The sequence below is a fragment of the Capricornis sumatraensis genome, chromosome 20 (genome assembly GCF_032405125.1).
Source record: "Capricornis sumatraensis isolate serow.1 chromosome 20, serow.2, whole genome shotgun sequence".
Lineage (NCBI taxonomy): Eukaryota > Metazoa > Chordata > Mammalia > Artiodactyla > Bovidae > Capricornis > Capricornis sumatraensis.
This window is the reverse complement of record NC_091088.1, coordinates 61662285-61673781: the sequence shown is the minus strand read 5'-3', so window position 1 is coordinate 61673781 and position 11497 is coordinate 61662285. Positions and strand designations below refer to the sequence as shown.

The 11497-nt window shown below is 46.7% G+C and overlaps 1 protein-coding gene across 1 annotated transcript; it reads left to right on the top strand.

Annotated features, from left to right (window-relative positions):
- The first annotated feature begins 2519 nt into the window (after positions 1-2519).
- On the top strand, positions 2520-10255 carry IZUMO2 (IZUMO family member 2). Its single transcript, XM_068992544.1, has 7 exons — positions 2520-2751; positions 2930-3004; positions 6548-6634; positions 6878-6898; positions 8233-8313; positions 9555-9681; positions 10213-10255. The coding sequence occupies exons 1-7, from the start codon at positions 2520-2522 to the stop codon at positions 10253-10255; spliced, it is 666 nt and encodes a 221-aa protein (XP_068848645.1).
- The last annotated feature ends 1242 nt before the right edge of the window (positions 10256-11497 follow it).

Sequence of the window (11497 nt, the reverse complement as noted above, 5' to 3'; positions counted from 1 at the left end):
ATGTGTCTTTTGCGACCGGCTTTATTCCACTTAGCATAGTGACCACCAAGGTTTATCTGTGCTGTCCCATATATCAGAATTTCCTTCCTTTTTGACTGAATAATATCCCGTTGCATGTGTATACCACATTTTGTTTACCCATTTGTTAGTCGATGGGTTGCTTCCATGTTTCAGTTTTTGTGAATAAGGGTGCTGTGAAGATGGGTATACAAAGCTCTTTTTCAGTCTCTGCTTTCAATTCTTTTGGATAAATACCCAGAAGTCGAATTTCTGGGTCATAGAGTAATTTTATTTTTAATTATTTGAGAAACATCCATATCGTTTTCCATTGCAGTGGTGCCATTTTACATTCCCAATGACTGTACAAGGGTTCCATTTCTCCACGTCTTTACCAACACTTGTCATTTTCTGTTTTTTAGATGGTAGCCATCTTAATTGGTGTGAGGTGGTACTCATTGTGTTTTTTATTTTATTTTATTTTTTAGTTATTTCTTTTATTTATTTCTGTTTGGCTGCTCTAGGTCTTTGCCGCCATACTCGGGCTCTCTTTAGTTCTGGAGAGTGGGGGCTGCTCTGTAGTTGTGGTACCTGGCCTTCTCATTGTGGTGGCTTCTCTTGTTGCAGAGCATAGGCTCTAGGGGTACACGGGCTTCAGGAGTTGCAACACGTGGGCTCAGCAGTTGCAGTTCACAGGCTCTAGAGCACAGGCTCAGATGTTATGGTGCACAAGCTTAGCTGCTTCTTGGCACGTGGGATCTTCCCGGACCAGGGATCGAACCCGTGTCCCCTGCATGGGCAGGAGGATTCTTACCCCCTGCACCACCAGGAAGGTCCTCTCACTGTGGTTTTGATTTGCATTCTCCTAATGCTCAGTGATGTTGAGCATCTTTTCAAGTGCTTATTTGCCATTCTTATATCTTCTTTGGAGAAATATCTGTTCAAATCCTTTGTCCATTTTTAATTGAAACTAACATTTAATTAATCTCTACATGTTATATTTTCTTGAAGAGATCTCTAGTCTTTCCTATTCTTTTGGTTTCCTCTATTTCTTTGCATTGATCACTGAGGAAGGCTTTATCTGTCCTTGCTGTTCTTTTGGACTCCGCACTCAGATGGGCATATCTTTCCTTTTCTCCTTTGCCTTTAGCGCCTCTTCTTTTCTCAGCTATTTATAAGGCCTCCTCAGACAACCATTTTGCCTTTTTGCATTTCTTTTTCTTGTGGATGATCTTGGTCACTGCCTCCTGTACAATGTCACGAACCTCTGTTCGTAGTTCTTCAGGCACTCTGTCTATCATATGTAATCCCTTGAATCTATTTGTCACTTCCACTGTATAATCGTAAGGGGTTTGATTTAGGTCATACCTGAATGGTCTAGTGGTTTTCCCTACTTTCTTCAATTTAAGTCAGAATTTTGCAATAAGGAGTTTGTGATCTGAGCCACAGTCAGCTCCCAGTCTTGTTTTTGCTGACTGTATAAAGCTTCTCCATCTTCGGCTGCAAAGACTAGAATCTCTCTGATTTCAGTGTTGACCATCTGGTAATGTCCATGCGTGGAGCTGTCTCTTGTGTTGTTGGAAGAGGGTGTTTGCTATGACCCTCTTAAAGTTTGCAAAACTGTTAGCCTTTGCCCTACTTCATTTTGGAGAGAGAGACATACAGTGGATGTGAGTGTTAATAAGGTATATTCAAGTATTTATTGTACTGCTCCTGCAAATTTTCTCTAGGTTTGAAGATTAAAAAAAAAAAACAGGACAAAAACAAAGTACATTTTCCTCTTCTGTGGAGTCACTGAATTTGTTAAATATTTATCAAGCACCTAGGGCGTGTCAGACGTTAGACAAGAGCAGTGAACACAACCCTGACCTCGGGGCACTAGCATACCAGGAGCTCATCATATATCACAAGGTTTATTTGCTTCTCAGCACTTAATGCTGTGTCAGGATCTTATTTACTAATCTGTAAACGAGGTTTTACATTGCTTTCTCCGGCCGTACCTCCTTCCACCTCTGCTAGAAGGAACACCGTGAACAGGAACTGTGTCCATCTCCTTCAGTCTGTCTCCAGGGCCCAGTACATAGGGGGCTTTCCACTGACATTTCTTTAACTGTAAACTATGTGAGTAGAGACTATCTCGGCCTCTGAGCTCCATCAGGAGCCTAGAACTGGGCCGGGCACATAGTAGGTGTTCAATAAATATCTGTTGAATGAAAGAATGTAAGTGCTGAAGAGAGCAAGGATCTCCTGCTTTTCTCAGCTCTAGTTTCTGGAGGAGCACCTGGCACATAGTAGGTGCTCAGTACACATAAGTTGAAAGAATGAATGTTAGATCCAAGAGTGCAGGGCAGAGACTTCTGGGTTTTGAAGAATGTCTCCTTAGCTCCCAGCTCCATGCCTGGCACACAGTAGGCGCTCAGCCAACCCGCCCCAGCGCGCTCCCCTGGGCCTCCCTGACCCCGCCTCTGCCTGAGGGGCGGGGCCGACCGGGGTGCCCTCTGTGACGTCACAAAGGCCCCGACATGCCTCTGGCCTGGGCCCTTCTGCTGCTCTTGGGCCTGAGCGCCCGCCGAGACTGGGGCTGCCTGCAGTGTGACCACTCGGTGCAGGAGGCCCTGAAGCAGCTGCGCCTTGCCCTCATCCCCAGCCGGTTCCAACAAGGGCAGCTGCAGGCCCGCGCTCAGGTCGTGCTGCGGGGCATGGAAGGGCCTTTCTTCCGGGACTACGCGCTAAACGCCTTTGTGGGCAGAGTGGGTGCGTGCTGGGGCGGGGAGAGGGCCCTGGACCTTGGAGAATGGGACCAGTGGGCTAGCCCGAGGCTGGGCGGGGAGGCCACGCCCCCGGGGGCGGGGCCAGTCCCGAAGGGAGATGGAGTCGTCGTCCCTTGGCTTTCCCAGGGACCCACGGGAATTTCCTCTCCTCTCGTCCCCAGGGATAGACCATCTGGACCTAGTGGCGTCCTTTGTCAAGAATCAAACAAGCAGCTTAATGGCTAGTTCTCTGAGAGGTAGGAACTAAGAGGGAAAACCTTTTCCCAGCTCCCTTGCCCCTCCTCCCTTTCCACCGGTCCACTAGGCCTTCTCTTCATATAAAAATAAAAGCAATCTCACTATAGCCTTTACTGTGTGTCTGACAGAGTTCTAGAAGCCTAGGGGACAGTTCATCAAGGTGGGCGTTGTTGTGACCTGCCCTTTATGGAGGGGAAGACAGGCTTAGAGCGGTTAGGCGACATGCCAGCCCCATTGTTTGTTTGTTTGTTTGTTTTTGCAAATAAAGTTTTATTGGAACACAGCCACACCCATTTATGTATGTATTGTTTATGTTACTCCTGCTCACCAAGGCAGAGTTGAGTAGGGACAATGACCATATGGTCCTTAACGCTGAAAATATTGACTGTCTGGACAGACCTTCACAAAAAAGCTTATAGCCGCAGGTCTTAACTCAGGCTGTAGGCTGGAATCCCCTGGGAAACTTTTAAAACAGTCTAGGAGCCCAGGCAGAAGCCCTGCCAATTAAACCAGAATTTAGGGGCCGGGGCCTAAATATCAGTCATTTTTAAAGCTCTCACCTTTTTAAAAAATGATTTTTATGTTTAAAAAAAATTCTAATTAGAAAAGTTGCATGAATAATACAATAAGCAGCTAAACACCATTTTTTTTTAATATTTTTATTTGGCTGTGCCAGGTCTTAGTTGCAGCATGTAGCATCTAGTTCCCCAACCAGGGGTCAAAACAGGCCCCCCTGCTTTGGGAGCACGAAGTCTTAGCCACTGGAAAGTGAAAGTAAAGTCACTCATTCGTGTCCACTCTGTGACCCCACGGACTGGAGCCTATCAGGCTCCTCCGTCCATGGGATTTTCCAGGCAAGATTACTGGAGTGGGTTGCCATTTCCTTCTCCAGAGGATCTTCCTGACCCAGGGATCAAACCTGGGTCTCCCACATTGTAGGCAGACACTTTACTGTCTGAGCCATCAGGGAAGTCACCATTCTTAACATTTCACTACATGCTAACCTATTGCCACATTTGGTCTGTGTGTGTGTGTTGTGTGTGTATAACCATTTCAGAGTTAGTGACACTTCACATCTAAATTCTTCAGCAGGCAATCTCCTAAAAACAAAGAAAGACATTCTCTCTCATATTACAATTCCATACTATCATCTAATAATTAATCTTCATTCAAATGTTCCCAATTGTCTCAATCATGCCATTCATCACTAGTTTTCTTTCAATCCTGGATCTGTTCTGATTCAGCTGTCTTTTATGACAATGGCATTTTTGAAGAGCCTGGGTCAATGATTCTACCAACTCATATTATTGGAGGTTGGCTGCATAGGCACGGAGCACCCAAGAGGCTGATCTTAGTTATTCTGTCTCCAGCTCCCCCAGAGATCGACCTGCTACCTTGTGGCCCACAGCCACCATCAGCATAGACTACATGGTGTGGCCCAAGGCTCCCAAGTAAAGAAAGACACACTTGACAGGCAGGATATTCCAAAGGACTTAGAGGTTACCTCCCAGGAGGTAGGAAGTCAGATGAGAGCCAAAGCTTTTGTGGAATGTGCACATTTGGACAACTCAGTTCTTCTGAGTTAACCCTTTACTACACAATATGTCAAATGGGGACAAATGCCATGGAGAAAAGAACAAAGCAGGGACCAGGGGATAGGGAGTGCTGGGAATAGGGGGCAGGGCTTGCAGGTAAAACAGGGCAGCCAGGGGACTTCCCTGGTGGTCCAGTGGTTAAGACTCCGCCCTTCCACTGCAGAGGGCATAGGTTCAATCCCTGGTCTGGGAACTAAGGTCTCACATGCAGCATGGTGCAGCCAAAAATAAATAAACAAATACATAAAAGGGTGTTTTTTTAAAAAATAAGGCAGCCAAGAAGGATGTCACTGGAAGATTAGCATGTGAGAAAAGATATGGGGGAGAGGGGGAAGCAACTATGAAGGGGCAGAAGTCTAGGGTAGAAGGCTGAAGGCAGAAGGATAACCACTGTAATACCTGAGATGGGTCAATGATTGGCATATTCACAGAACCTCGAGGAGGCCAGGGAGGCTGGAGTAGAGAGTAGAGAGAGCAAGGGAGAACTGTAGAAAATGAGATTCTAGAGGTAACGGGGTGGGCATGCATAGATTGGTACCCATTAATTGGTAGGGACTTATAATGGTAAGAACTTTTGACTTCTACTGTGGGTCACATAGAAGGATTCTGAGCAGAAGTGTGATGCTAGTGAACTGCCTGAGCTTTTAATGGGGTCCCTCTGTCTGCAGAGAATAGATTTAGCAGGGCAATGGGGAAGGCTGGGGGACCAGTGGGAAGGCTGTAGCAATCAATGGCCCAGGCAAGAGATGATGATGGCTGGCACCAGGATGGCAGCAGTGGAGGGGGTAAGAAATGTTGGATTTCTGGACCTGTCTTGAATATTCACAGACAGGGTTTGCTCACATGCATGTTGACAAATTGCATGTGAAACGTGAAAAAAAAAAGAGTCAAAGCACCAAGGATTTTGCCTTGGGTAACTAGAAACATGACGGCTCCCTCAATGAAGATGAAGGTGGAAAAGACTTCGTCTTCATAGATGGAGTTGGAAGTGGGTTTGCAGGAGGATATCAAGGTTCAGTCTTAGACTCATTGAGTTTAAGATGCCTGTTAGACATTGGAGGTGGAGATCCTGAATGGGTAGTTAGATATATGCCCCTGGATATCAGTGGTCTAGGTTAGTGACACCAGCTCAGGAGGCCTCAGTGTATATAGAACGATGCTGTCCAATGGAGATATGTGAGGCACAAATAGTCACACAGATAATTTAAAAATTTCTGGTTGTCACATCTTTTAAAAAGGTAAACAGAAGCAGGTAAAATAAACTTTAATAGATTTTATTTAACCTAATACCTAAAATTTTACCGTTTGAACCTGAGAGCAACACAAAAACTATTGAGACATCGTACAGTTATTTTTTTCATACCGTGTCCTTGAAATCCAGCGTACATTTTATACTAACATCATCTCTCAGTTCAGACAATCCCATTTCAAGTGCTCAGTCCTCATGTGTGTCTAGTGACTGCCATATTGGACAGTGCATGTCCAGGTAATATACGAAACTATTCAGCTGGATGAAATCATAAAGGTGTGAGTGTAGACAGAAGAAAAGAGAAGAGCAGGTCAGGGAAAAGGAGAGAAGAGGTGCTCGAGTCCACCCTTCTATTACTTACCAGATGAGGAAACTGAGGCCAAGGGAGGATGGTTTAGCCTGGGTCCCTGCAGTGGGTCAGAAGGTAGATGTAGATTCTCCAGGCCATAGATTTGCCCAGTGGATCCAGAGGAATAGACAGTCTTGCTTAGAAAAGGAGTTTCCTCATCCCTACTCTCTTCTTTCAAATGTTTGTTTCGGCTGCATCTCAACTGGGGATAACCCTGCCCTTGGCAGTGAAACTTCAGAGTCCTAACTAATGGACTGGCAGGGAATTCCCATCACCCGTTCTCTTTGAAGCTGCAGGTGGGGTGTCTTGCTGAGTGCCTCCCACCAAATAAGGATCTTTCTTTCCTCAGATGAGCCTCTGCTGGATGAGCTGGTGACTCTTAGGGAGAGGGTAATCAAGGAACTCAAGAAAGTGTTACGATCATATGAATTAAAAGGTGTGGCATCTCTCTCCACTAAGCCCCCTTCTCCCCTTCCTCATCATCACTTGGTTCCCTTCTCCCACCTTGTCTTCCAGACTCCTCTCTTACCTCCCCTATGACTCAGCCTTCTCTGCCTCTCCCCCAAATTCCCTTCTCTCCTTTTCCAATCTCACTCCTTCCTCCCTCTCCTGGTCCTTTCCCATTAAATTCTTAAATTGCTGGCCCAATCTAAGTCACCTCTGTTCTTTTCTCTTGCAGCCTGCGATCCCAAAATTTGCCGTAAGTTCTGGGTTTATTGTCTGTTCTTCCCTTTGCTACCTTCCTACCCTTTTGGGCTTCCCTTGTGGCTCAGCTGGTAAAGAATCCACCTGGGAGATTCTGGGTTCGATCCCTGGGTTGGGAAGATCCCCTGGAGAAGGGAAAGGCTACCCACTCTAGTATTCTGGCCTGGAGAATTCCGTGGACTGTATAGTCCATTGGGTCACAAAGAGTCGGACACGACTGAGCAACTTTCACTTCACTTTACCCCCTTTTGACCTTGTCCCCCCCAAATCAAGCCCTGCTATCATACCTACTCCATCTGGTGTTTCCTCCACCCCAAAGCTATGGCACCAAGGGATATCTAACTTTTGAGGGCTTATGAAAGTCATTGCAACCTGCAAAAAAGGATTTGTGGGGGAGATTTTAGGCTAGGATAGGCTATGTTGTAGTGAAAAATAAACCCCCACATCTCAGTGGTTTAACAGAAAAAGGGTTTATTTCTCCTCTGCCAAAATTCCATTGAGAGTTGAACAGATATTCCAAGTAGCTCAAGGATAGAGGCTGCACCTATGTCAAGGCTGCTAAGCTAGCTCCAGGAGGGAGAGTGAATAGAGAATCCTGCAGGGCCTTTTATAACTAGGTCTGGGAATGACATACATCCCTCTGCCCACTTCCATTGGCCAGAACTCAGTCACATGGGTGCAACCTACTGCAAAGGAGCTTGGGAAATGTAGTCCTCTTGTGTGTCAGGAAGCAGGGAAGACAGATGAGTGAGTAGGCAGCCAGTCTGTGCCTCTGAGGGTAGCAGAATGGAAATAGAGAAGAAAACACATTCTTTTGGTAGACATTTAATTTAAAATTAATTTAACATAATCACATGTCTACCAACTGAATGTTAAGTCAACTACACAACTAAGTTCCACCCTTCAGTGCTGCTGCTAAGTCACTTCAGTTGTGTCCGACTCTGTGCGACCCCATAGATGGCAGCCCACCAGGCTCCCCTATCCCTGGGAGTCTCCAGGCAAGACCACTGGAGTGGGTTGCCATTTCCTTCTCCAGTACATGAAAGTGAAAAGTGAAAGTGAAGTCGCTCAGTCATGTCCGACTCTTAGCGACCCCATGGACTGCAGCCCACCCGGTTCCTCTGTCCATGGGATTTTCCAGGCAAGAGTACTGGAGTAAATATGTACAAATTATTTTTAACGTGACTCATCAGTGCATTGAGCAAAATGGGACCTCCAAATTCAGGAAGGCCAAAGGACTCCCTCTCTTCTTTCCCCTTCTGCCTTCCTGCCCTTTGCCAGTCCTCTGGTATCTCCCCTCATCCCACTTCTCCCTTTCCTCTTGCTCAGGCTTGCTGAAAGAAGAAGTCCTGGATTGTTTACATTGTCAGATGATCAGTCCCAAATGCATCAGAGAAAAGTACTGTTTCAGTAAGCTCCTGGAGTAGGGGAAGGCATGGGACAGGTGCATGGGAGCTGAAGTCAGCCACATCCCAGTGAATATGGCTTTTTAAAAAGATGTTTATTTATTTATTTGGCTGTACCAGGTCTTAGTTGCAGCATGTGGGATCTAATTCTCTGATCAGGGATGGAACACACGGCCCCCTGTATTGGGAGTGTGGGCAGAGTCTTAGCCACCCAACCATGAGAGAACTCCTGAATATGGCTTTTGAGGTCTCCCGCATACAGCCTTGAACCTTTCCCTTGCCATTTGATTACTGTATGGCCCAGAAGTTGCTTCCATATTCCGAAATTCACTTTCCTCCTATTAATTCGAAGACCCCTCTATAACTTTACAATGCTTCTAAGGCCAAAATGGCAGGTACTAGAAAAGCATTTTATTTATAGCCAGTGCCATACTTAGGGAGTGTGGCAGGACGTGCTGAATTCACTCATTCAGAGGCTTTAAAAATATGTATCTTTATAGTACAAAGCATAATACAGTGAACTGCTATAAATCCATCAAGATTGAATAGTCCTGTTTAACCTTTTCACATGCTGTTCCCACTCTCTCTCACTGTTCCCCTCTCTCTCTTACTTCAATAAAGTCTCAGAATTCCCCTCCTCAGAGAGAACTCCCCGATCACACACTAAAGGATCACTTCCCTGTGAGATGCGGGCCTCCCTGGTGGCTCAGATGGTAAAGAATCTGCCTGCAATGCAGGAGACCTGGTTTGATCCCTGGGTCAAGAAGATCCCCTGAAGAAGGGAATGGCAACCCACTCCAGTATTCTTGCCTGGAGAATTCCATGGACAGAGGAAACTGGCGGGCTACAGTCCATGGGGTTGCAAAGAGTCAGAACTGAGGCACTAACATTCTCACCAAGTCCTCTCGGCCACCCCCACTCCCCATCCAATGAGATGCATTTGGCGCTGGGCTCTTCACTGTCAATGTGCTGTGTGCTATGTTGACTGCTCCATGAGAGCAAGGATGTTTGCCAAAGGAATTCCCAGCAGTATCCCAAAAGCCTCATATTCTGTGAGGAACGGATGAATGAAAAAGTCAGACCCAGGAAAGGGCAGGGACCAAGCAGGCAGAAGGGACAGAGAGGCCCAACCCTGGCCAGGTTGTGGAGCGAGGAGGTGGGTGTGGGTGCGTGCCCAAGGAAGGGTGATGACTTGGAGGTCGGGCTGTTTCCCCTCCCTCCCCACCACCCGCCCCTCTACCCCAGTCGACGGGCAGCCCCGCATGGACCTGCAGTATCATAAGAAAAATGAATTCCAATGGAATCCTGGCCTGACTGGCAGCATCATTTCCGTGTGTCTGGCTGTCTTGGCCTTCAGTGTCATTGTGGCTTCGTGAGTCATCCCTGCCCTCTCCTGAGGTCGCCAAATGCCCCCACTGGGCCCCTCAGGGAATGGCACTGCCCTGGATCAGTCACTGTGTCATTTGGGAATCTCCTCCGCAGTCACTTTATGCCTCTTTCTCTGTTTCCCTCTGTCCACACCTCTCACTATCTCCTTTTTCTTTCTTTCATATCTCTGTCCATCTGTCTCTCTCCTCTCTGGGCCCAAGAGAGAGCAGGTGGGTGTGGCCCCATGCTCTCCCCCACCCCTGGGCCCCATCATGTCTTTCCTGAGTCCTCAATCCAGAGCCTCTTGTCTTTTCCCCTTCTTTCTGTTTCCACATTTCATACCCTCTCTCCCAGTCCCAACTTTTCTCTCCTCCCTCCTCATGTAACTGATTGGCTGAGAACCCTGGAAATCTGCCCAGAAACTCATGATGTCCCTGGCTGAGCCAAATAAAGGAGGGAAAGTTTTGGGTGGTCGGTAGACCTGGTGGGGTCTGAAGTTCTTTTTCTAACTGGTGGGCTTTTTCTCTCTGAACAGGGCTATTACATACAGGCGAAACCGAAAACTCCTGCTTCAGTAGGGCACTGGTTTTGAGGTTTGTAAGGGGAAAGGAAAAGAAGTTTATTAAAGTCTGTGACAAATTCCTCAGTGTCTCCATCAGTATCTGGAGGACTCTGCCTCAGCTGGTGTAGCTCACCTGACTGAGTGCTTCTCAAGGGTTGGGACTATGTCTCACTCATCTGTCGATTCCAATTACCCTAATTCAAAGTGAAAGTTATTTAGACTTTCAAGAGTGATCAATAACCTACGATGAGGACTTGAAGGGGGCAACCATTCCTACTTGGGGGGGAAAAATGCATCTGAAAGGAGAAGCACTTTGGTGTGACCATAAAGGTCAAAAGCTTGCCATCTGTTGCCAAGATACTAGTTTTAATACCTGCACAGTAGAGTTCACTTTGACTGGGGTGGTTTTGAAGAGAGATAACAGAGGAGGTGACCTCTGAAACAGAACCATCTCCAATTGAGAGGCTCTTAGAGTTGTTTCCAGCCTCTCCAAAGGCAGGCGTACTTCTCAGGAGGCCGCAGATGCTGGTTCCCTTGGCCAGGTTGCTCCTGACGCGCTCGCCATCCCCTTCACCTGCACTGCTGGCCTGCGCTTGAGGGTACCGCAGCCCCTTCGGAGATGCTCACTTCTTAAACTGGTGGGCAGACCAGTGCCTACCCCAGGAAAGGTTTTATCCTGGGGGGATGAGGAGAGCCTAAGCTGGTGGCTTCAAAATGCTTTTTGCTTGGGTAGTAGTGTTGTTTTGGTCTTTAGAAATATCTTCAGACTACAGGTCCAGCCACTGCCTAAGTTCCTGGGGATTTCATGGAGCAATGCACAATAGATAGGTACTTAAATTGTTCATAAATTATAGTGTGATAAAAAAAATATATAGTGTGATGAGAGCTCCAGGAGAGCTCAGTCTGGGGTGGGAGAGACAGTTACCTAATAATTACAATACAGCAATTATTATCCTATCAAGTTGGTGGGAACCCAAGGGTGGGAGTTGCCAATTCTGGCTAGGCCAAATGGTAATGAAATGGAGCAGGACTCCATGGTCCTTCCCCCTATGTCCTCAGCCAGCCTTGTTTTGCCTGTGGAAAAACTTCAACCAAAGAATAAGAATCATCAGAAAAATGAGAATATGCAGCGGCAGAAGAAAAAAGACAATCCAGCAAGACTAAATAAGAGTTTAGTATTTAAGCATGGTTAAGGAACTTTAGTTCCTTCTCAGGGGTTATAGCTAATATTCTGAGCCACATCCCATGAGCTGTCTTG

Excerpts from the sequence above, each read along its gene's own strand:
- IZUMO2 (XM_068992544.1), top strand. The coding sequence starts at position 2,520 with ATGCCTCTGGCCTGGGCCCTTCTGCTGCTCTTGGGCCTGAGCGCCCGC. Across the intron at positions 3,005-6,547 it reads AATGGCTAGTTCTCTGAGAG|ATGAGCCTCTGCTGGATGAG; the intron begins GTAGGAACTAAG and ends TTCTTTCCTCAG. Across the intron at positions 9,682-10,212 it reads TTCAGTGTCATTGTGGCTTC|GGCTATTACATACAGGCGAA; the intron begins GTGAGTCATCCC and ends CTCTCTGAACAG.